We start from the raw sequence: 24,941 nt of genomic DNA, 5'->3' as shown, positions 1-24,941 counted from the left end.
ATGGAGAGATTTATTATTTACTTTTCTCATATTAAAGGAAGTTCATTATTTTTCTTCTCTGCCTTTCTTTGTCACCAACTTGACAGGTATGAATGAGTCACAATAGGAAGGTTTCTAATTCTGTGACTATTAAGCATACTTTGGTTTTGTACTAGATCATAAAATACACATAAAATAATATCATAAAATACATTTGGCAAGCTCGTAATACTTCTAAAGAATTCAGGCTTGGCATGAACTGTGGAAAATATTGTCAATAAGCATGCAGGCACTCAAAAAAAAAAAAAAAAAAAAGAGTAGTACAAGAGGACATCCTTGACTGATTCCTGATATCAGGGAGAAAACACTGAGTTTTTTCATCAGATACAATGTTAGTTGTAAGTTCTTTTTTTTCCATAGAGTTTTCCTGTCAAGTCTGGAAAGCTTCCCTCTGTTCTTAATTTGCTGAAATTTTTCTTATGGCTGAATGTTGGGTTTCGTCAGATGCTTTACCTCCATCAGTTGATGTGATCATCTAATTTCTCTCCTATAGACAGTTGATAGGATATACTACATTGAGTTTTGCATATTGAACCAGCCCTGTGTTCTTGAAACAAACCCCCCTTCATTATGGAGTATACATTTTAAAATATATATTATATATCAAAGCAAAAAAAAAAAAAAAGTTCAGGTTTGGGACTTCCCTGGTGAGCCAGTGGCTAAGATAGTACCCTCCCAGTTTCAATCCCTGGTCAGGGAACTAGATCCCACAAACTGCAACTAAATATCTTGCATGCTGCAGGCTCAGCCAAATAAATAAATAAATAAATATTAAAAAAAAAATTCAGGTTTAACTAAGTTGTAGGCAAGTGACTAGTACATAGGAGCCACATTTTTAATAAGTCCTTGAAATTCCACTGTAGAGGTTCACAATAAGGTGATTGAATCCTCTGGGAAGAAGGGAAGGGATTGTCATATTTAAAAACATAATTTTTTGTATTAGATGATGCTGTGATTTTAAAATAATGTTTACAAGTGAAAATTTGGACTTGCGTCCATCAAACAGGCACCTGTGTAAAGCTTGGCAAACGTGAGGAGGCCCAGGAGCCATTTCTAGCAATTTGGAGCTTAGGGGTAAGCAGGCTGGGCTGGTGCTCATTTCACATGTTAGCAAGGTCATGCTCAAAATCCTTCAAGCCAGGCTTCAACAGTATGTGAACCAAGAACTTCCAGATGTACAAGCTAGGTTTAGAAAAGGCAGAGGAACCAGAGGTCAAATTGCCAACATCTGTTGGATCATCAAAAAAGCAAGAGAGTTCCAGAAAAACATCTACTTCTGCTTCATTGACTACGCTAAAGCCTTTAGCTATATGAATCACAACAAACTGGAAAATTATTAAAGAGATGGGAATACCAGACCATCTAACCCATCTCCTGAGAAACCTGTATGTAGGTCAAGAAGCAACAGAACCGTACATGGAACAACAGACTGGTTTGGAATCGGGAAAGGAGTACGGCAAGGCTGTATGTTGTCACCCTGCTTATTTAACTGCTATGCAGAGTGCATCATCGAAATGCCGGGCTGGATGAATCATAACCTGGAATCAAGATTGCTGGGAGAAATATCAACAGCCTCAGATATGCAGATGGTATGACTCTAATGGCAGAAAGCAAAGAGGAACTAAGGAGCCTCTTAATGAGAAGAGTGAAAAAGCTGGCTTAAAACTCAACATTCGTAAACCTAAGATCATGGCATCTGGTCCCATCACCTCATGGCAAAAGAAGGGGAAAAACTTGAAACAGTGACAGGTGTCTCTTCTTGAGCTCGAAAATCACTGTGGACAATGAGTGCAGCCATGTAATTAAAAGACACTTGTTCCTTGGAAGGAAAGCTATGACAAACCTAGGCAGCATATTAAAAAGCAGAGACATCAATTTGCTGACAAAGGTCCATATACTCAGAGCTATGGGTTTTCCAGTAGTCATGTACAGATGTGAAAGTTGGACCATAAAGAAGACTGAGGGCCAAAGGCTGATGCATTTTGAATTGTGGTGCTGGAGAAGACTCTTGAGAGTCTCTTGGACAGCAAGGAGATCAAAGCAGTCAATCCTAAAGGAAATCAACCCTGAATATTCTTTGGAAGGACTGATGCTGAAACTGAAGCTTCAATACTTTGGTCACCTGATATGAAGAGCTGACTCATTGGAAAAGACCCTGATGCTGGGAAAGATTGAAGGCAGGAGGAGAAGGGGATGACAGAGGATGAGATGGTTGGATGGCATCACCAGCTGGATGGACATGTGTTTGAGTGAACTCCAGGAGATATTGAAAGATAGGGAAGCCTGGCCTGCTGCAGTCCATGGGGTCCCAAAGAGTCAGACATGACCGAGTGACTGAACACAGCAGAGCTGGACTGGTGGGAACCAGCGCCACATACCTGGTCCCCATATCACTGCCCCAGGGAGATCAGGGACAGTGGTCATCAGGATGTGGGAACATTATTTTTCCTGTTTGCCTTTGAGTTTGATTAGAAGCAGGTGCTGATAGATAGCGTGGAGAGAGCCCTACCTAACCAGGCACTGCCCTCAGGTCGTGGTTTGGTTTAGCAGTGACCAGGGGTTCACATCTCCTGGCTATGCAGGAGAATCACTTGTGGATGATTTTGACAAAAACAGATGCCAATTAAATCAGATGTGGGGCTGGAGAGGTTAGTGCGTGTGTGCGTGCTAAATCGCTTCAGTCATGCCCGACTCTTTGCGACTCCGTGAACTGTATCCCACCAGGCTCCTCCGTCCATGGGATTCTCCAGGCAAGAATACTAGAGTGGGTTGCCATTCCCTCCTCCAGGGGGTCTTCCCCATCCAGGGATCGAACCCACATTCCTTATGTCTCCTGCGTTGGTGGGCGGGTTCTTTATCACTGGTGCCACCTGCGAAGCCCAGAGGGCCTGGGGAGCTGTGGCTTAAGGCTTCTGAGGCAATGATTTTTCCCTGAGAACCTCGAGTAGGTCAGTGTCTTGGATGCTGGTCACCAAGATAATCACGGGATTCAGCTCCTTTACAAGGGGCAGCCGGGGAACACCCAGGAAGGAGCCAGCACCCTTTAGCGGGGCCTGCAGCAAATCCCGTCCAGATGCAGATTCTCTAGCAGTTGGTAGAATTTTAGTAAGGGAAGGGGTTTGATAAGGTAGGTTTTTCTGGAAGTTAAAATTCTAAACATGTTGAAATCGTAAATAGAGAGAAATGCAGAATTAATATACTGGAAAATACTTCAATTGTTTTAGGTAGTGCTCCCAAGTACACTGTTTGAATGGAGTCTCATCTGGGATTCCAGAACTGCAAGCATTAATATAAAGACTTATTAGAAGAGTGCCTTCTAGTGCCAGACACTTAGTATTACATCCCCTTAGGGACTTGGATGTTTCGGAAAGGTAGGATTTTGGAGCTGGAGGGCTTTGGAGGGCTTCAGAATGAATCCTGTATCTCCCAGATGATGGACTTAAAGCCCAGAGAGATTAACTAGCATAGTGTCATCAACAAGAACTGCCTGACCATCATCATGTGTATGCTAATATATAATCCCATTTTATCTTGACAGCATAGAGTCCAGATGGGATGGTTCTTCCAATTTACAGATGTGTAAACTGAGGCCCAGGACCCTGGGTAGCTTGTACATTTTTGAGAACTAGGGAATGGTGGAGGCAGCGTGAAGGCCGGCTTCTCCCTGGGTCCAAGCCCGGTGAGTTGTTCTTGATGCTGCGCTGCCCTGAAAGAGGAAATGAGCAGAAGCACGGAGGTACCTTTTCTCTTCTCCTGCCAGGGAGCTCTTCTGTCTCCTCGAAGCTCAGTATATCCCCTCCTTTACAGTCTGGCTCTGTTGTCCTCCTCCAGGAAACCTTCTGTAATTACTCAGGCTCACACCAACCCTGCCCTTCTCTGAATTCGGGTGTTTTATGAGCTCTGTCTCACCTGGCTTGGGCTTAATTGCTCTCTCCAATCTTCATGCCTCTTGCCTCTGTCACAGAGGCTCACAAAGGAAAGCCATGCATGAGGGGATGTCCCGTGTGTATGCCTCCTGCGTGTCCCCTCCCCAGGGCAGGGGAGGAGCTGCTTCTCGCGGGGTCCATCAAGGGAGCCCTTGCTGCTGACACACGGTGCTGCCCCAGGTCCCTGTGGGAACAGCAGGGTTAGATTGAGTCCATGAGGTGAGCAGGACGGCCCAGTCCCTGCTGAGCCTGTGGAGTCCACTTCTGGTTCATTTCACCTCTGGCTCGGGGGTGTCTTGGGAAGGCTTTGGGCTTCCACTGGTATTTCATTGGATGTAAGTCCTGGAGATCATTATAGAACAGATGATTAAAATGGCTGTTTTTCTTTTCATGGAGACATTAGGAGTCTGCCAACACTGTTTAGAAGCTCAGGACCTGCTAATACAGTAAACCTGTCTTCATTCCTTTGGTTCGTCCTTATCTAAAACATGGAAGAATGTGGAATGAGAGAGACTGAGCAGAGGTGTAATTGAGGCCATGGAGGCCCAGCAGTAATAAGACTCCCTTCATGGAGGCTTACTTTGAAACCTTTAGCAGGGGGATCTGGAATTTAAACTTTGATGCTGATGGGCAGGTAAAGGAATGGGGCAGAACAACATCCTGTATGTGGCATTAGATGAGAGATGAGGATGCAGAGAGTTTTGCTACATGATATCCTGGTAGGAAGGTCCAGCAGGAAGAACAGACAGAAAATCCTGTTTTAAGGGCCCTGCATGGCCTCTCTTTGGAGAGTTACAGTTGAGGCTTACAAGTGTTAAGAAAGGCCCTTAGGCCTCATGTATTTTAAAATTTATTTTAGGGACCTTTTTTTTTAGGAAACGGGCATTCAAGGGTAGAGAGAGGTTAGTCAGTTTTTCCAAGAACGCTTTTGAAAATTTGCATTGCAAATACTGCTAAATGTCAGCAGGGGACTCGAAACTTTGACACCTTGTTGGAGCTCTTGGTGCTGATTAAATTCTTGTCTCCAGTCTAGAATTGGCAGCTTATTCTCCTTAATTTTCATGCAGTAATCAGTGCTGAAAGACTATTTCTTTGACAGTTGCCCTTGGGGAAAACTGGGTCTGGGCTTGTTATTTAGCGCAGACAGGACAGGGGAGGAGGGTGGTAACAGGGCAGACGCCAGGGTCTCCACTTGGTTCCAAGAATGTCAACCTTATCCACCTCTCCTCAGTATTTACTGAGCATTTGGGTGCTTAATGGAAATTGGGGATTGGCGAATCCATTTCAGAGTTAGGAAGAGTCAGTTTTAATGGTCTGATAAAAGTAAGTTGAAATCCCTTTTTAAGATGAATTAGCTCTTTCCAGGAGATAAGGTTTTAGTGATGGGCATGGTTTTTTCCTTTCTGAAGATAACCTTAAGAACTCTCATGGCAGAGAGCCAGAACCACTGTGTTCTGGTTTAAGAAAGTGTCGTCCATGATCTTGTGCTTCCAAGGCCTCTCGGGGGACAGGGAGTAGTGAATATACCCAACCACACAGCAACATCCATCTTTACTCCCAATGGGTAAGTCACAGATTACCCTCTTCCAAAAAAAAAAAAAAAAAAAATCCCCAAACAAGAACACCAACTCTGGTGACCACTCATAATGGTTTTCAGCAGAAAGCTGCCTTTGTGGGTAAGGTCATTTTTCTTTAATTTTTCATATGTCCAGTCTGTTATTTTCTGTACTTTTAGTTGAAATAAATAGGCATTATTTGCAATCACATTTTCAAGTGGTAAAATCTCTGATCCAATGGAATGGCTGTAGAATAGATTTTCCTTCCTACTGCTTTTGTCTAATGAAAATCAAATCAAGAATGGGAAAATGCAGTTGAGGAGGTCTAGGGAGCTAAAGTCTAGGCATGATAACTATGGTTAACAATACTGTGTTGAATCCTGAAAATGTGCTGAGAGAGTAGAGTTGTGTTCTTTCAGCATGCACACAAATGGTAACTATATGAGGAGGTTTTATGTGAATTAGTTTGACTTCATGATCATTTCATTGTGTATGTGTATTACATCATTATACCTTAAATATAAACATTTTTATTTAAAAATATAATTTTAAAAGTTCAGGAAAAGAGAATGATAAAGTAAATGGTGCACAACATAAACAATTAGTGGAGCTTTGTAAAATGTCTATGGATAAATAAGAGTTACTTGCACTGTTGTTTCTGCAATTTTTTTTGTTATTTTGAAATTATATCAAAATTAAAAGTTACCCCAAGATGCAAAAAATATTTAGTAGGGAGGTGATACAAAAGGTACATTGAAATACTCAGAGAAATCTTTTGTTTCCTGGTGGAACTCTAGCATTGAATATACAAGTGGATGCTTAATTTACAAATAAAAGCTTTGTCCAGGACATAAACAAGGGCTAGTTTATAGTCAAATGTGTGATATGCCTACAGTTATTTCAGGGCTTTTTTTGAAACCCAACCACGTTACGTTAAAAAATCCTTTGGCCTAAACTGTATAATTCCCTTAAGAAGGTCATGCAGCTCTGGAATCTCCAAGCCAATTTACAGAGTACGTGTGACCTATAATTTCACTGTAATATTGAAGGAAAGAATGGATGAGGGGCTCATTAAAAGACTACTCAGGGCAGCAGTGTTTAAGAGCTCTTTGTTTAAAAAGTCAGATGACTCTGCCAGGAAGGAATTATCTTTCAGCTTCTTCCATGGCATTTCTGGCATCTTTGGTCAAAGGAGAGGACATGAACAAGCAGGCAAATAACTGATGGGGGCTTGTTTTCTTGGGGTTGTTGTCTCTGATATATAAGAAGTTCTTTTTTATAAAACAATTGAAAAATTCTATCTTTAAAAAAATTAGCTCTGGTTTTTGGAATTAATATTTTATATTTAAGAACTTTTCTTAAAAGCAAGACACATGTAACTAATTCAAGTTTGATAGTCTTAGGATTAAAGCCCTTCATGGGAGCAGAAGGTTCAGAGGTAAAGGAGCCCAGATGGGGTGGACAGGAAGTTGAAAGGTGGGTTAGAGGCTGGGGATGGAAGGGACCTTGGGCCTTATCCCCAGGCGGAGGGAGCCAGATGGTCTGCCAGTTTCAGTTGATTTAGTTCATGGTTTAGAAGATTCAATGGCAGCATCTTTCATGGATTAGAAAGAGTACAATCAAGGTAGGTGGACCAGCTGGGTCATCAGTTGCTATAATCCAAGAGAGACAATGGAAGCTGGACCTGAGGCAGTGATGGAGGGAAGGAAAGGTGAATTTGAGGCCTGTTTCAGAGGAAAATGGAGGGAATTAGAGGAATCACTGGAGGTGAAGGATAACAGAAGGGAAGGGGTTTGAAATAATAGATTCCAAACTTTTGTGGCTGAGATCTATAGGAGAAAACTCATATTTTTATAAAATAGAACAAAAATAGAAACAGCCCTTAACCTGAAATGAAGTGCACTCTGTTTTCTATTCTGTTTTGTTTATTGAAAAAATCCACTGCTGATCTGGACTCACTAAGTTGATTTCATAACCCACCAGTGGCGTTTGAAAATGCAAATGTGCAGTGAGCTCCACTGTCTAGCCTGGGTGATTGGGTGCTTTTAACAGCCCCCCTTTGGGACCTACTGCAGTAGACTGGCTGGCAGTGTCAAGTGTTAAGGGGGAAGCAGTTAAAACCCACCAGTGCTTCCGGCAAAACATCCAGGAGTGATCTATGGCCTGTGTTAGGGTTCCTTTTAGAAGATCCTTTCACTGAAAGGCCTCCAGCTTTAAAAAAGAAAGGAAAACAATAAGGAAAGAAGGAAAATAAAAATGGAGGAAGGGAGAAGAGGAGAAAGGAAGAAGAGAAAAAGGATTGAAAACCATGTAGTTAGATTATTGAGGCAAAGTTCTGAGCGGACCCTGACATGGGACTTGACTCCAAGCCGTCCTTGTGTTGCTGTGGAGTTGTCTTCTAAAAGCAGAGCTGGGCGGAGTTCTGCCTGAAATGGCGAAGCACAGAGGAACCTCTCTCTGGTATTCAATGTGACTTTGTTGTTTAATCACTAAGTCGTGTCCGACTCATTTGAACCTCGTGGACTGTAGGCTGCAATCTCCTCTGTCCATGGGATTTCCCAGGCAAGAATACTGGAGTGGGTTGCCATTTCCTTCTGCAGGGGATCTTCCCGACCCAGGGATTGAACTTGCATATCCTGAGTTGGCAGGCAGATTCATTAGGCTGAGCCACCAGGGAAAAATACGTAAAGCAACTATTCAAGGATCTTGAAGAGTAAATAGTAGTGGACAAATTGGGAAAGAAGATTAGAATTTCAAGATAGTGCTGAGATAGTGCTTTTTAACATTTTTCTTCTAGTATTTCCTGATCTGGACTCAGATCAGCCCCGAACCCAAAGTGGCCATTGATGTATTCATTGGGAGTTCCAGAAGAAGCTTTCTACTTCTGGCTTGAAGTAGGATGAAAAGGGACTCTAGACACTAAAAACTGCGAAAGTCCCCCATGTTTCTTAGTCTTTTCTCTGTTATCTTGAACTCCTGCCCACAGATAATCCCATGGTGAGAACAGCTGTGATAATAATGGGAGAACAGCAGGAGCCTGCAGGCACCTACAACTTTGAGGCATAAACTTCTGCTTTTATTGAGAGGAGTTGTAGTCACAAGAGTGTTGGGGTGAATTCCATTTGTATCTTCCCCTGTTTTCCCACTGCTTGGCCCCAGATGTGGGCACAGTCACAAAATGTATGTGGCAGAGCAAGGTAAATAGCGGCCCCACTCTCTGATTGAAAGACTAAGAAAGGGAGCCCCAGGGAACCTAAAAGTATCAGGGAGATAATGGAAAAAGAGAAAAGTGACCTACAAAGTTTTTAATGAGCCCCGGGCTCACCACAAACTACATGCATGAATCTGACCCTAAACAGCACACCAAAGACTTTGAGAACCGAACAACAAGGTGGACCACTGCCCCCTGCCCAGTGGCTTCCAGACTAGCCACTGGGTGGTTGGCATGCAGGGCTAATCCAGATGGCACAACACAGGCTTTGAAAACTGAACTGGCATTGGAACCACAGCTCAAAAAAGTCAGGTCAAAACAAGTGGCTTAAAGAAAACAAAGTTAATTGCCTGCTTAAACAAAAATGTCAGCCTTTTCTGGAATATTTAAACAAAATCCAGTCATAATTTTCAGGGTATCTAGCATATAAGCCAAAATTAGTTGACATACAATAAACTAGAAAAATTCCAGCTTGTGTAGGAAAAGACAAATCTGTAGACCCCAGTGGCAAGAAGACATTGGTAGTGAATTTGTCAATTGCTCTAAAGAAGCTAATATCAAAAAAAGGAAGAATGAACACTATTGAAGTGAATGGAAAGATAGTCTCAGAAAAGGAATGTAAAATATAAAGAAGAATCATTTTCTAAATGGAAAATTTAGAAATTAAAAATAAATTAATATAAAAATCTCACTAGATGGATTCATTAGCAGATTGGAAATGATGGGGCTAAATTCAGATGTACCATTAATTACATTAAATGTAACTGGCCTAATCACAGTGATTAAGAGACCAAGATGATCAGAATGGGTACAAAAATAAGACCCACCTAAATGCTGCCTATAAGAAACCCACCTTAATTATAATGCTTTAGTTAGTTTAGAAGCAAAAGGATATAGGAATAAATATCATACAGACATAATAAAGAAAAAAAGATAAATTAACATTAGAGAAAGTAGATTCCAGAGTAAAGAAAATAGCAATAGATAAAGAAAGACATTATAATGATATAAGAATTGATTTACCCAGAAATGGAAAACCTATACAGCTTCAAAATACATGAAGCAAAAACTGAGAGAAATGAAATAAGATCTGAAAAATCCTCAGTTGAAGTTGAAGACTTCAATATTCCTCTCTTAGTAATCAATAGAACTGGTAGACTGGAAATCAGCTAAGCTCTAGTGGAACTAAATAACACCACCAACCAACTAGTTCTAATAGACATTTTTAGAGCTTTCTACCCAACTGTAGTAGAATAAATATACTTTTGAATGCATAAAAACATTAACAAGATAGATCATGTCCAGGATCATAAAAATAACAAATTTAAAAGACTTGAAAACATCTGATACATTTTCTGACAATAATGAAATCAAACTAAATCAGTTATAGAAGGATAACAGGAATATCTCCAAATGTTTGGAAATTAACCAACAAACTTTTAAATAATCATATGTTGAAGAGAAATTTTCAAGTAGAAAATAACTTGAACTAGATGAAAACAAAAATATAAATTGAAATTTGTGGGATGCAGTTGAAACAGTGCATGGAGGGACATTTATAGCATTACATATTTCTATTAGAAAAAAAAAATAATCCATGATATAAACATTTTCCTTAAGAAACTAGAATGTAAAAGGAAAAATAAACCCAAGTAAGTAGAAGGAAAGAAATGATAAATATAAGGGTAAAAACTAATGAAACTGAAAACAGGAATAATAGAGCTGGACTATTGAAAAGCTGGACTTTCCAGATGGCATTATTGTAAAGGACTTGCCTACTGGTGCAGAAGATGTAAGAGACGCAAGTTTGATCCCTGGGTTGGGAAGATTCCCTGGAGGAATACATGGCAACCCACTCCAGTCTTCTTGCCTGGAGAATCTCATGGACAGAAGAACCTGGCAGGCCACAGTACACAGGGTTGCAGAGTCAGACTCAACTGAAATGACTTTAGCATGCACACATGCTGCTGCTGCTAAGTCGCTTCAGTCGTGTCCAACTCTGTGCGACCCCATAGATGGCAGCCTACAAGGCTCCCCCATCCCTGGGATTCTCCAGGTAAGAACACTGGAGTGGGTTCCCATTTCCTTCTCCAGTGCATGAAAGTGAAAAGTGAAAGGGAAGTCGCTCAGTCGTGTCTGACTCTTTGCAACCCCATGGACTGCAGCCCACCAGGCTCCTCCATCCATGGGATTTTCCGAGCAAGAGTACTGGAGTGGGCTGCCATCACCTTCTCAGGCACACATGCTAGGGAAGGCTAATTCTTTGAAAAGCAATAAGAACAAATAAGCAATAATGACAAAGAAAAAGAAGACAGTCATTGCCAACACCCGTAATGATACAGGGGATATCATGACAGACTCTACAGACATTAAATCACTAATAAGAGGATACTATGAACAGCTGTTAGTAAATAAAATTGATACTTAGATGAAATGAGCCAATTCCTTAAAAATCACAGACTACCAAAATTCACCCAAGATGAAATAGATAACCTGACTAGCCTTAGTACTGTAACGGTTATTGACTGTGACTATTAAGGAAATCTGATTTGTAGTTAGCCGTCTTCTGAAAATAGATTCTCCAGGCTCAGATGGTTTCCTGGTAATTCTGCCAAACATTTGAAGACAAAATAAAACCAATTTTATGTAACCTCTTCCAGAAAACAGAAGAAGAGGAAATGCTTCCCAACTCATTTTATAAGACTGACATTACCATGATGCAAAACTGGGCAGAGACAGGATACTACAGACCCCTGTTTCATGAACAGAGATGCCAAAATCCTCAGCAAAATATCAGCGAATCAAATTCAGCAGTATATAAAAAGAATACTGCGCCATGGCCAAGAGGGAATGCAAGGCTAGTTCAGTATTTGAAATTCACTCTGTAACCCACTGCATTATCAGTCTGAAGAAAAACCATTTGATAATATCAGCTGATACAGAGAAAACATTTAACAAAATTCAGCATTGATTTATGATTAAAGAAAACTCTCAATAAACTAGACACTGGGAGGATCTTCTTTGCCTTGATAAAGGGCACTGTACAAAAACCTATAGTTAACATCATAATTAATGGTGAAAGACTACATTCTTTCTCTTTAATATTGAGAAAAAGCAGTTTTCCACTCCAACCACCACTATTGAATATTCATACTTAACCAGTGCAATAGGGCAAGGAGGAATAAAGGGAAGAGGGCTGAAGGGGATATAGATTGGGAAGGAAGAAATAAAATTGCTCTAGGTCACAGACATCATTATTATCTATGTAGAAAACCTCAGATAGTCTGCAGAAACATAATCCTTCAAATCCCTAGAATTAATAAGTTTAACAAAGTTACAGAATACAAAGTCAAAACAAAGTTATTTTTATTCTAATGCTGAATTTCCAATACTTTGGCCACCTGATGTGAAGAACTGACCCATTGGAAAATACCTTGATGCTGGGCAAGATTGAAGGCAGGAGGAGAAGGGGACGACAGAGGATGAGATGGTTGGATGGCATCACCGACTCAATGGACATGAGTTTGAGTAAGCTCCGGGAGTTGGTGATGGACAGGGAAGCCTGGCGTGCTGCAGTCCATGAGATTGTAGAGAGTTGGACGTGACTGAGTGGCTGAACTGAACTAATAATAAATAGTTAGGAATGCAGAAATTTAAACAATATATCCAATAGCTCCCAGAAATGTGAAATACAAATTTAGCAAAAATCCATATACAGAATCTTTAGTTAAAAACTACAAAAAAGCAATGAAAATAGAGATCTAAATGATGACATAATAGGATCATGGGATGCAAGATTGAATGTAGTAAAGATGTCATTCTTCCACAATTTATCTGTAGATTTAATGCATTTCCCATAATATTAGGTTGGTGCAAAAGTAATTGCAGGGTTTGCATTACTGAAGTTTGCTGTTTGATATTGGAATATATTCTGAATAAATGTGGTTATGTTATACATCATTTTAATGCACACTTCTCGCTTTATGGTTTTTTCCTAATGACTTATTACTTGCTGTTTGTTTTATATTTATTTTAGACTATGGAAATGATGTTAGGCAAAAAGCAAATTCAAGCGATTTTCTTGTTTGAGTTCAAAATGGGTCGTAAAGCAGGGAAGACAACTCACAACATCGATAATGCATTGGGCTTACCCGGTGACTCAGTGGTAAAGAATCTGCCTGTCAATACAGGAGATGCGGGACACTCGAGTTTGATCCCTGGGTCAGGAAGATCCCTTGGAGAAGGGAATGGCAACCCACTCTGTGATTCTTGCCTGGAGAATCCCATGGACAGAGGAGCCTGGTGGGCTACAGTCCATGAGGTCACAAAGAGTCAGACACAATTGAGAACTGAGCAGCAGCAGCAGCATCCTATCGAATAGTCAAAATGTAGTATTAGATCCATTGCATATCTGTGTGAAAAAAGAACATCCATCTAAATCACACAATTCCTATAAAAATTATGTCAAAATGGATCATATATCTAAATATTAATTTTTTTTTAAGAAAATAAACGAATTGTGACTTTGGGCAGAAGGCTCTCTGCACTTTGTGTCTTAAGAGTCTTTCATCGTGTGTGTCTGTCCAGTAGCTAATTGATTTGTGACCTCAGGGACATCCTTGATATGACTGACCCTTATTGATTGAGCACTCTGACAAAGACTCTGCTCTAACTCAGTCCCTACAACACCTCTGCAGAATAGGTACTATAGTCTTACTGTCTCACTTTTGAGATGAGGGAACAGAAGCACAGAAAGGTAATAAAAATTCCTCGAGAAAATCCCAAGAGCAGCGTAACAACAAATGGCCTGTTCTCTCTCTTCAGACCTGTGCTGTCATTAGGCACGACCACCACTCTGTTCTGACATTCTGATACTCCTCATCCTTCTTCAAAATGGAAATCGGTAATTTTTGTGACCCAGACCATCTACTTTTCCTTTCTTTTTCTTTTCCCTTTTGTGTGAGTTTTATTCACAGGCCCTCATCCAGGCCGGTGGTTTTTTTCTTTTGGAAGCTTAGTGTGATTTTTAACCCACCTAAATCTATTTAGCGCCATCTAGTGTCTGCATTGGGTTTTGCAGGAAGGAGCTCTTTGGTTTTAGGGTGGGCTCTGGTGCAGGGAGATCTAGCTTGAAAGCTTTTGCGTCTGACAATATTCTGACAAACCAGCGTGATCAGAAACTCGAATTCCATTAGATGTGGACTTTCTGGTGACTTTCTTCCTCCAAAGTGGGAACTTAATAGAACCTTGAAGGGAAACAGATCATGGAGAGAAAACTTACAGAAATTCTCACTTTGACTCCCTTTCCGTAGTGATGCCCTGGTTTGCTGGGCTTTCTGCAATACCAGAGGCCCTGAGAAGTTAGTGGGGAGACTGTAGTTCCTGGCTTTTCAGCCTTGGGAAGGGGGAAGGGTCCCCCAAAGGATGCATCTTCCAGAGACTATAAACAGTCCTCATTGTCTCCCCCTGTGCCATTGATTTAGAAGATGCTAAAGTCTGTGTTAGTTGCTCAGTCATGTCCGCGTCTGAAACCCTATGGACTGTACCCCAACAGGCTCTTCTGTCCATGGAATTCTCCAGGCAAGAATACAGGAGTGGGTAGCCTATCCTTTTTCCAGGGGATCTTCCTGAGGCAGATTCTTTACATCTGAGCCACCAGGGAAGCCTAGCATCTGAATTTGCTTCTTCAACAGTGGAACTCGAATGGGAAAAGGACAGTGATGCAAACTCCTCTTCCCCAGAGGTTTGCCAGTTTGTTTTGGAAGGGAGAGGAAGAAAGAAAAAGAAAAGGGAAAAAATGGGGCAGGAAGTGCTGAATTCTCAGAACTCTTCCATGAAGTGGGAGCTTTATTTTACTGAAGGAGGGAGGGGTATGCTGAGAGGGGTAGGCTAGTAAAAAAATTCTAAAAACCAGGAAAAGCACTTAACACTTTGCATTATACAGTTATTTAGTTCCTTCTTGTGTATCTGTTTGCTTTCCCATTAGAGAAGTAATAGGTACTTCTAATGAAAAACAAGGAAAACAAAAAAGTAGAAGAAAATATATCCAAAAAACATATATCCTGTCATAATGCTTAATATATCATGGGGTTTCCTTTCCTTCAATGCTTGAGGATCTTAGTATTTTATTGAATTATATAATGTTTCTCATTTTCTACTTTTTAACTATTTTATCAGAAACAGCTCACAAGTTAGGACATAGCTTTGGTAAACTACTCTGTATGCAGCGTTCTAGTGGATTTTATATATGCGGATGTGTGGATTTTAGTTGATGCTTTGATGTTATACATGACACTTTGGTGCATATCTTTGCTTCATCCTTTTTCCTCCCTTAGGGTTATTCTCTTAGGATAGATTGCTGAAATCACATTGGCTGAGCAGGAGCTTTGAGAGGACTTTCAGGCTCTGAGTAGAGACATAGGGAAGCCACCTGTCCTGGCTGGACGTGGACTCAGCCGCTTGGTAGTGATGGAACTTGGGAGCCCTTTACAGAGCCTTAGTTTTTCCTCTGTCAGATGAAGGTAATAATACCTCCTATACAGCCTGGCTCTCATATTAATAACATATATACATCCCTGCCCCCCTCAGATCTTGGGACATGGTAGACACTAAATGGTAACTATTGAAACTATTTTTAAAACAATTACAGCACTAAATAGACATATTGCAGGACTTGTACAGTTTGCCCTGATGCCAGGAATGTGTGAAGTTATTTAACCTCTGCAGCAGTTGATGACTAATCATTTCTTTCAAAAATGTCTTTGATAATTTAAGTAAGAATGCTACCTCACTACTGTTTTATTTTGCATTTTTATTACAGTAAGAATGAACAACTTTACTATTGTAAACTAGTTTGTCTTCCCTCTTGTCATTGTTCAGTCACTAAGTCGTGTCCAACTCTTTGCAACCCCATGGACTGCAGCACGCCCTGCTTCCCTGTCCTTCACCATGTCCCAGAGTTTTCTCAAACTCATGTCCATTGAGTCGGTGATGCCATTCAACCATCTCATCCTCTGTCACCTCCTTCTCCTTTTGCCCTCAATGTTTCCTAGCATCAGGGTCTTTTCCAGTGAGTTGGCTCTTCACATCAGGTGGCCAAAGTATTGGAGCATCAACTTCAGCATCAGTCCTTCCAATGAATTTTTAGGATTGACTGGTTTGATTTTGGCTTTTTTATATTGGTGTTTAGTATTTTCTTATCAACTTATAAAATAAATCATTTAAACCTTTATCATATTTGCTCTCATGTGTCCATTTATCTAGCATTATGTTTTTATATCAAAGTTTGATTTTCTTTGTGTATTATGTACTTTTTCTCATCAGGATAAGAATGTGGTTGTAATTGTGATCTCCTCATTATAAATTTTGTAGATGAATTTTTTTTGGCCTGTAATATTTCTTGCAAATAATGACAGTTTTATGTATTAATTTCTAACCATCCTATCTTTCATTATTATTATTCATGTCTTGTTATATTTGCCTGAAACTCTCTAGCATGGTATTAAATAATCATAGGATTAGTGGGCATCATTTTAAAATCACTTCTGATTTTAACAGGAGTATCTCTAATGTTTTGCCACCAAATAGAATATGAATCCGGTATTTCCAAAAATATACTGCTTATTGTGTCAAGAATATGTTCAATTAATTGCTTAAAAATTTGAGTTTTTACATATACAAGAACATACTTTTCCTCAGAATGATTATGTGATTTTGTTATTTATTGGATAAAATAATAATAAATTTTCTGACATAACACATATATTTGTATGCTTAGAATTAGTGTATACTCACATTTCGTGTTTTATTTACTATTTTCAGTCAACACCATTTCATCTGAACTGCTTCCTACAACCTGCATATAAAGTTGTGTGTGTGTAAAGCATAAAAGAAAGAATATAGGAAAAAAAATCAACATGTTAAGAATAATTCTAAATTATGAGATTATGAATTATTTTCATTTCACACCTCTTACTTTAAGTTTTCTAAAATGAGATATTCTACTATTACCAGGAAAAAAGTGTTGCCAAAAGTGTCAATGCCATGCCAATTAATTATGTCTGAAATAAGATTTAGGAGGTCAGATGTGATTCAATGAAGCCTATTTAGAGTATATAACCTTTGTTTATTGATTTTCTAGACATCAAATTATTTTGAAACTAAGGGAACTGAAAAAATGGAGTTAGTATTTGTTTAAAAAGTGTAATAATATTTTTTTATGGATAATGACAATATGTGGTGACTGTATTTTCCTTAACTAAGAATTTATTTGGTATTGACAAATGTTTTCATGATATCTGACATTTTAAAACCCCAAAATCCTTAGAAAGGATTACAAATAATACTTAAATACATATTTATCTCCTATCTAAGGATTCAAATAAACTTAGGATGGTTCCATAGCATCTGGGACAAGCCTGACCATAGGCTGGGGCACTGGACAGGTTGCTTTGAGAACCTCTCTCCGTAACCAGAAGCCACGACCCAGACACCGTCTCATCCATATCTGTGTCCCGTCTGGGACTTCACACAGATATAGAAACTGAAAACATGCATTTATACATCAAGGCACAGAGAAGCAACAGTCACTGGATTTGGTGCCTTAATTGTATCTTCCAGATGCCAGGAATTGCCTTTGTTTCTTGTGTAGTGGTCCACACTTTCTGCGGTGAGATTTCGCTAATTTCAGAGCTCAGGAATCAAACCAGAAGATCAAATCTTCAGATTTGATCATTAACATACAGTTTACTTAAAGTATGAGAATCTCACTTGACATTATGATCACTGGAGATGTTATTTACTTGCTTCTTTCTCTCTTCTCCTCTTTAGCTTTGGGCCAGATTATGTTGTACGTGGATGGGATGAATGGAGTAATAAACCACAATGAAACCATTCAGTGGCTGTACACTCTCATTGGGTCAAAGGTAAGAGATTATGGTTGAACGTTTTATTTGGTTTGTATGTCATACACCTCTCTTTTTGTTGTGCTCTCTGGGATGGTTTTATAAAAAGAAGTCCTTATTTAGCTCTGTGCCAGCCCTGTCAGAACACAAACAAGGACTATGATTTTATAGATTAAAAAAAATACCCAAATTGCAAAGAACTTATTAATTTTTAATGCATTTTAGTTATTTTCTTTTAAGCCTTTTTTTTTTTTTTTTAAGTTTTTGGCTGCCCGTGCAGCATATGGGGTCTTAGTTCCCCAACCAGGGATAGAACCTGGCAGTGGAAGGGTCTTAACCACTGAAATAGCCCGGAAGCCCCTTCTCTTAATTGTTAATCAAATACTTTTGGCACCTTTGGTTTCTAACATTTAATTAAAACATTAGGCAATGGATAGAGCATTAATCTTGCCAGTGGTAAAGCCAATGTGTGCGTGCTCAGTCGTGTCTTGACTCTTTTTGACCTCATAGACTATAGCCCGCCAGGCTCCTCTGTTCATGGAATTTTCCAGGCATGAAGACTCGAGTGGGTTGACATTCATCTTACCTGCTGTATTTAATGTTTAATACGGTTAGTTACTTAAGTATATGTATGCTGTATATATGTATATGCATATTCCTGTATGTATAGATGAAAGAATCTGAGACTGCCTTTCAATTCTGCCGTCAATTATAAAAGTGACCAATGTTTACTCACAATTTACCCAGGCGCCATGGTAAGTGCTTTTCAGGCATTATTGCGTTTAATACACACGAGGCTACTCTAAGGTAAATAACGTCCCCATTTTGTAGTTGAGGAACTCGTGCTTGGTTATGAAGATCTCTCTAGTTTCCCCCCACATCTTGGCCTGTGTCTGTCTGGCAGTGCCTTGGCTGTGAGTCCCCGCTTCCTGGGGCCGCAGCCCCAGGGAGGAAGATCCGCCATGACACTCAAGGGGTGCTGGAAGCTAAGGGAGCCTCTAGCGTGGCCCTCTCTAGATTCTCAGGTGGGGCCATGACGAACCTGGCTGGAGGCAGACTTGGAGGAAGTCAGAAGGCATCCCATCTTGAGCAGAAGCCAGTGAATCCAGGCTGGACTGTGGTCAGCCTGTGGCGTGAGGCATCATGGTGGACATCATGGTGATGAGAGTAGGCAGCAAGGTCAAGCAGGGAAGACGTCGGGGCGTGGGTGGGGAATTTCAACCTGACTTAGACATGTTGCAGAGTCTGCACAGCTTCCTGGGGGTCCCTGCAGAACCTGTGGTCATCCCAGGCTTCCCCATCCCTATGTTCCCTGCCACCCTCACTGTGGTGAGCCTGCCGAGGCTGGTGGGCACCAGCCCTGGGCTCTCGGCAGAGTCACAGTCCTTGGTGTGTGATACCCACTGGGTCCCAGGCCCTTGGTTGACCCTCAAATTTCTGCTCACTTTTCCTTTTCCAGTATTATTTTTAAATAGAATCTCCTCTCCCACTTTATAATAGAAGCAGTTATGGTTTTTCTTAGAAGACTGAAAATCTTCTCCTTCTCTTATTTCTTCCTCCCCCTCTTCTTTTCTTTAAACACTTGGCTCCATTTTCTTTGGAAAATGGATGTGCCTTTATTTACGAAGTGCTTTAGGTGACCTTACAAGCTGAGTGGCATGGCGGGCCTACTGGGTTGATTTCGCAGGGTGAGGGAAGATATGTATCTCATATCCTGCTTCAGTATTTTCTGATTTTTCCTCCCTTCTGCTGAGTCTCCTTAACCTTCATGCTCATTTGGAAGCTGCTCCTTCCCCTGGGCTCTCTGCATGGTCTCGAGGACCCCAAAAGCTAGGGAGATGGGAGATTTTGCAATGAAAGCTCACTTTATTATGGTCATAATAAAATGCCAACAACCAACCCTGTTTAGAAACAGGAATAAAACCTAGCAGCAACGCTTGTTACAGGAAAACTGACCACCTTTTAGCTCATAACCAGGAAGGAGTAGAGGAAGGGTAAGATCCTGGTGGGGGTAGTGTGAGGGGGAAAAAGGACAAGAAAGGCATGGAGAAGAAGAGAGAAGGGGAAAAGGATGAGAGGAGAGACCAGGACCAGGAAGAAAAAGAGAGGAGAAAAAGGAAATGGCTCCTAATGGAAGTGGCTCCGTCTGCTCAGTAGACGGGAGGAAGGCTCACAGCCTTCAGTGTTGCAGCAGCATCCTGTCGACTTTTCTTAGGCATCATTCTGCAAGGAAAATAAACACTGGGAAAGGAATATATGGGACATCTTTATTGATTTCTAAATAACATGGGGAAATCATGAAATTCAAAGCCCCCAGGAATGAGATGTTTCCCCTCTCCTTTCCCTGTGCAGCATGCATGGTGTTTGGGACCCTGGGCATCTCTCTCAGGCAGGGCGTTTGCCTCCCCCACCCAGGCACTCGGAGCATCGGCACTGAGATCACTGCTGGGTCCTTCTTCCATCTTTCATTTTCCCTACAATGGTCTCCAGCTCCTGAGTTCAATACCAGACCAGGCACTATGTGGAGAAGAAAATAGAGCCAAGGCTCAGCCTAAGCCTTGGGGCTGTTGGTGTTGTTGGAAAGGGGACGGTGGGTACTGCTCAGAGCCTGTGTCTACTCTGTGATGTCAGAGGAAGGTCTCAGCTGACCCTGCAAGGAGTGCTCAGTTTCAGACGACTGGCTGAAAGTCAAAAGGGGCAGCAGCCCCCAAGTGCAGGTCTAATGAGATCACTTCTTTACAAAACCAGTATGGTAGCCTCAACACTTCCCCTCACCCCCATGCCTGGAGAATGAGATCTTTGCCAAGAACAGGTGAACCAACATCAAATCCTTAAGTTTTGAGAGGGAAGCCTCAGCCTCTCCTTTAACATACAGCTTGGGCGGTATGGCCACAGAGGTTTTCCTGATTCAAATTAAATTAAGAAATAAGGAAAGCCAGGGGTCCTAGGTTTTTATTTTGACTAAGATTTCTCAGAACCTGAAGAACAGGAACCCTGAGGTCCTGTTGTTTGTGCCTTAAACAGGCACAGAGTTGATGTTGGAATCCTGGGTTAGAGAAACCTTGCCATCCTGTTCTCATAATTCTTCATTTTCCTTCCATGAAAGGCAACAAGATGTGTCTGCCAGCGGGCCGTTATGCAATATTTGCAGGTATTTGAGTCTCATAACCAGAGGAGGAAACGATCCATTTGCAGCCAAATAATTACGTTTTAAAAGAAAGAAAAACTGTTTTCAATAATATGTTTCATTCTGTTTACAAAAATCCATCTTTAAACTTCCCAGTCAGAAGCAGATGCTAACCTCATGACTTTTCACAAATATGGATTTTTTTCCCTCTTCATATATCTGGAAGTCTCATTAACTGGGGTAAGGTGATTCAGCTTGTACAGTATAACCTTTCGTTATTATCATACAGAGAATCTGTTTTTCTTTATCTGTATGGATCGCCTTCTGGCCATGGGGGAGGCTCCAGTAGCCCATAACCTCCTTGTAGGTTTCATGACCTCCTGATATTGTCATGAAACCTGCCCTTTCTATGTTGCTGTCGCTGCATTTTTCTGTCAGCCCATTGCAGCTCATTCTTCCAGCTGTGTCCCAAATTGCTGGTCATAGATCTCCAGACTTACTTTGTGCTGTGTGGGGATGGCCCTGCATCCTGACTGCCACGTGGCACAGCTGCTAAACCTGAGTCAAGGGGAGCTCTGGCCACAAGGCCCTTGTCTCTCTCACACACACACACACACACACACACACACACGTTCTTATACACCTTAGAGAGCCACGCTCCCCACTCCCACAACAAATACACACACACACACACACACACACGTTCTTATACACCTTAGAGAGCCATGCTCCCCACTCCCACAACAAATACACACACAAACACACACACATATACGCACACACTGGGGACGCTGCTCAGTTTCTTGTTAGGACAGTAAGATGGTGAGAAGTAACACTGGGTGTGTAAGATGGAGGTGGTGGGAGAAGAAATTGACAGGGATAGGGAGCTAGGGACCTAGCATGCTATCAAAGCCCTGAGGTAGTGAGACCTGGCTAAGAATTGCAGCAGAAACTGATGAAACTCTGGAGACATTTTGTAGAATAGCTTCCTAGGACTGGGTTTCTGCATGTAGAAAAACAGCATGAAGAATCAAAGCGAGGGTCATAGTTTTGAACCTGGGCAGCTAGGACTATGGCATTGCCTCCAGCAGAAGTAGGCGTGGTGGTGGTGGTGCTTAGTCGCTCAGTCATGTCTGACTGTGACCCCATGGACTGTAGCCTGCCAGGCTTCTCTGTCTATGGGATTTTCCTGGTAGGAATACTAGAGTGGATTTCCATTTTCTCCTCCAGGGGATCTTCCTGACCCAGGGATTGAACCTGAGTCTCCGTGTTGCAGGTGAATTCTTAACCATTGAGCAACAGGGCATTCCCCAAGCAGGAAGAGAAAATTCGGCAGTTGGGATTCAGTAGCTGGAAAGCTCTGACATACTGGGTAAGATGAAGGCCGTGTCCTTTAGGAGAGCTAAACAGGTGTATCCATGGTGCCAGGAAGTGCTGGCTGGTTGTAAAGTAGAGGAGGTTTCGTGAACCCTTTGATCATGGTCATTGGCATGTCACTGCCAGTGTGATCTGCTCAGATGACCCACAGGTGGGTGAGATCTAAAGTGCTTTTTCATTTTTAATTTTTTTGGTTAATTGTTTTGAGATAATTGTATGTTCACATATAATTGTTAGAAATAATACCTAGAGATCCTGTGTAATCTTTACCCAGCTTTCTCCAAAGATAACATCCTGCAATACTGTACTACAGCATCACAAATCAGGCAGTTGAGGGTTTGGTACAGTCAAGAGACAGAACGTGTCTATCACCAACAGGAGCCCGAATATCACTTGCCTCCTATTCCCACCCAAACCTAAATCTCTGGCAACCATTAACCTGTTCTTCATTTCTATACTTTGGTGATTTCAATAAGGTTATATGGAAGGTAGGGGCCACAGCATGTAACCTTTTGGAGTTAGCTTTTTTTCACTCAGCATAATTATCTGGAGACTCACTGAAGTGCTTTTTGAGTAATGTAATATCAAATAGAATTCTAGCCTTGGAGAGATGGCAAAATCTTGTTCAAGATGTTCCTGACATTCACCAGCCACACTCCCAATACTTCAGCAGAGCAAGTGCCATTTCCCTCAAACTGCCTTTACTGGACACTGGAACTGTGGGAAAGCCTTACTTGTGGGGACCCACCTCTACCTTTCTGTCATTAACCAAATGCTTTGCACTGCTTTCTAGAATAACACACACTCACTTCCCCATGGAAATACTCTTAAAGTGTTTAAAGACAGATACTATGCCATCTTGACTCATTGGAAAAGACCCTGATGCTGGGAAAGATTGAAAGCAGGAGGAGAAGGGGACGACAGAGGGTGAGATGGTGGGATGGCATCACCAACTCAATGGACATGAGTTTGAGTGAACTCTGGGAGTTGGTGATGGACAGGGAGGCCTGGCATGCTGCAGTCCATGGGGTTGCAAAGAGTCAGACACGACTGAGTGACTAAACTGAACTGATTATGCCATCCTGTCCAAGTTAAATTTGATGGTCTCCACAGACAGTCCTTGGGGATGTAGTTTGTAGTTCCTCATTGTGTGGGGTAGCAGTTTCTCTGTCCATCCAGTGCAAAGGATCTTACTTTGGTAAGATCCCAGAATACAGTGTCCCCCTTCTATAAATCCCACCTCTGCATTCAGCGGCAGCCCTGGGTGCTAGCTCCAATCAAACTAATAATTCACTAAACCTCCTAGGTTTTGTTTTGTTTTTCACTTATTTACATTTGCCAATTTCTTCCATTCTGCATCTCTGTGATTGTTTAACACCTAAATGTGGAGCTTTGATTTTTTTCCCATTAATTTCAGGCTAGAGTTCCAACCTCAAGATCATATTCACTCAGGAAAGGAAAGCTTTAGGCTTTAAATGCTTTTTACTTCCAGCATTTCCATTTGATTCTTATAGTTTCCCTTTGCTGAAATTTATCATCTGTTCATGCATGGTGTATACCTTTTCCATTAGTCTTTAACATTTTAATCATTGTGAATTTTATAGTTCCAATATTGAGCCAAATCTATTGATGGCTTTGTTTCTTGTTAGAAAGGGTGGGGAATTGGGACTTTTTTATACATCTTGTGATTTTTTGTTGAAAGCTTGGTATGTATGGGATAGTATAGGCTAACGTAGGTAGTATTTATGCCTATAAATGGGCACATCTCTAATACTAAGCTATTAGAGTAGAGAGGTTTTCAGTTTTCTCTCAAGGGGAGCAGGGCTTGGGTTTTGCTGTTGCTGTATTATCTTCCTTTACCACCCGTTTCCAAGTTCTTTTAAGTAATTGTGCTTGAGATGAGAACTGGCTTGCTAGAGAGTTTTTCTCAATGTTGCCTTTTCACTGTGAGCTTTAGAACATTTTCTACACATCTGAGTCTCAGAGGGAGGTCAATCTCCATGCTCCTGCCTCTCTCCAAGTGGAACCTGCTGTGGCCTGGTGCTTCCAGAACTGAACTTTCTCTATTGCCTTGTTTCCAACATTGGTCTTTAGCAAGGTCATATGCCTAATATTAATTACACAGTCATTAGATGTTAAGTTTTTGAAATACTACAATAATACAGGAAAATAGTGTAGGAAAATTAGAAGGAAATGTACAAAGTTTAAAATCCTTATGTAATAGCACTTCAGGTGATTTTTACTTTATTTTTGTATTTCTGAAGTTTGGTATAAAGAGAATATATTACTCTTAGAATCATAAAAAAAATCAGTAAAAATTTTAAAAGGTTATTTTTTAATATCAAGGTTTTATACTACACCAATAAACTGGGTTTGAGGTGGGACTGTCTCAGTGGTTCTGTCCCTCCCTCAGTGGTAGGAGAACTCTAAAAGGTCTCTCCTGAGGGATGTGTTCTTGCCCCTGTCCCAGCAACACAAAGTCTTATTCTTTTCCCTTCTACTACACTACCTGTGCTTCTGGGGCAACAAGATTTGCTATCCTTCCCTGCAGCTTATGGCTTTTATGTCATAGAGGAGAAGACTCAGGATGTGGTTTCCTGCCTGTCCAGGTAGTCTGTGGCTGCTCCCTTCCTCCTATGGGTTGTTTGCTGTTCTTGACCCTAGAGTGCAGGCTCAGGAGCTGTGGTATCTGGGCTCAGCTGCTTCATGGCATGTGGAATCTTCCCAGACCAGGGATCAAACCAGTGTCGCCTACATTGGCAGGCAGATTCTTAACCTCTTGACCAACCAAATTCCATGTTT

General features: G+C 41.2%; 1 protein-coding gene across 15 annotated transcripts in view; it reads left to right on the top strand.

Moving 5' to 3' along the window:
* FHOD3 (formin homology 2 domain containing 3) overlaps positions 1-24,941 on the top strand; it is a 523,276-nt gene that overhangs the window by 292,549 nt on the left and 205,786 nt on the right. For all 15 annotated transcript variants that reach the window (XM_086372649.1, XM_086372648.1, XM_086372647.1 and 12 more), the window contains one exon: positions 17,562-17,656. In XM_086372649.1, the coding sequence (XP_086228775.1) occupies positions 17,562-17,656 (95 nt within the window). The remainder of the gene's footprint in view (positions 1-17,561; positions 17,657-24,941) is intronic.

Source organism: Bos grunniens, chromosome 24 (genome assembly GCF_055505025.1).
Source record: "Bos grunniens cultivar Pamir isolate PY7600 chromosome 24, Bosgru_T2T1.0, whole genome shotgun sequence".
Taxonomy (NCBI): Eukaryota; Metazoa; Chordata; class Mammalia; order Artiodactyla; family Bovidae; genus Bos; species Bos grunniens.
This window is presented reverse-complemented; position numbering and strand designations above follow the sequence as displayed.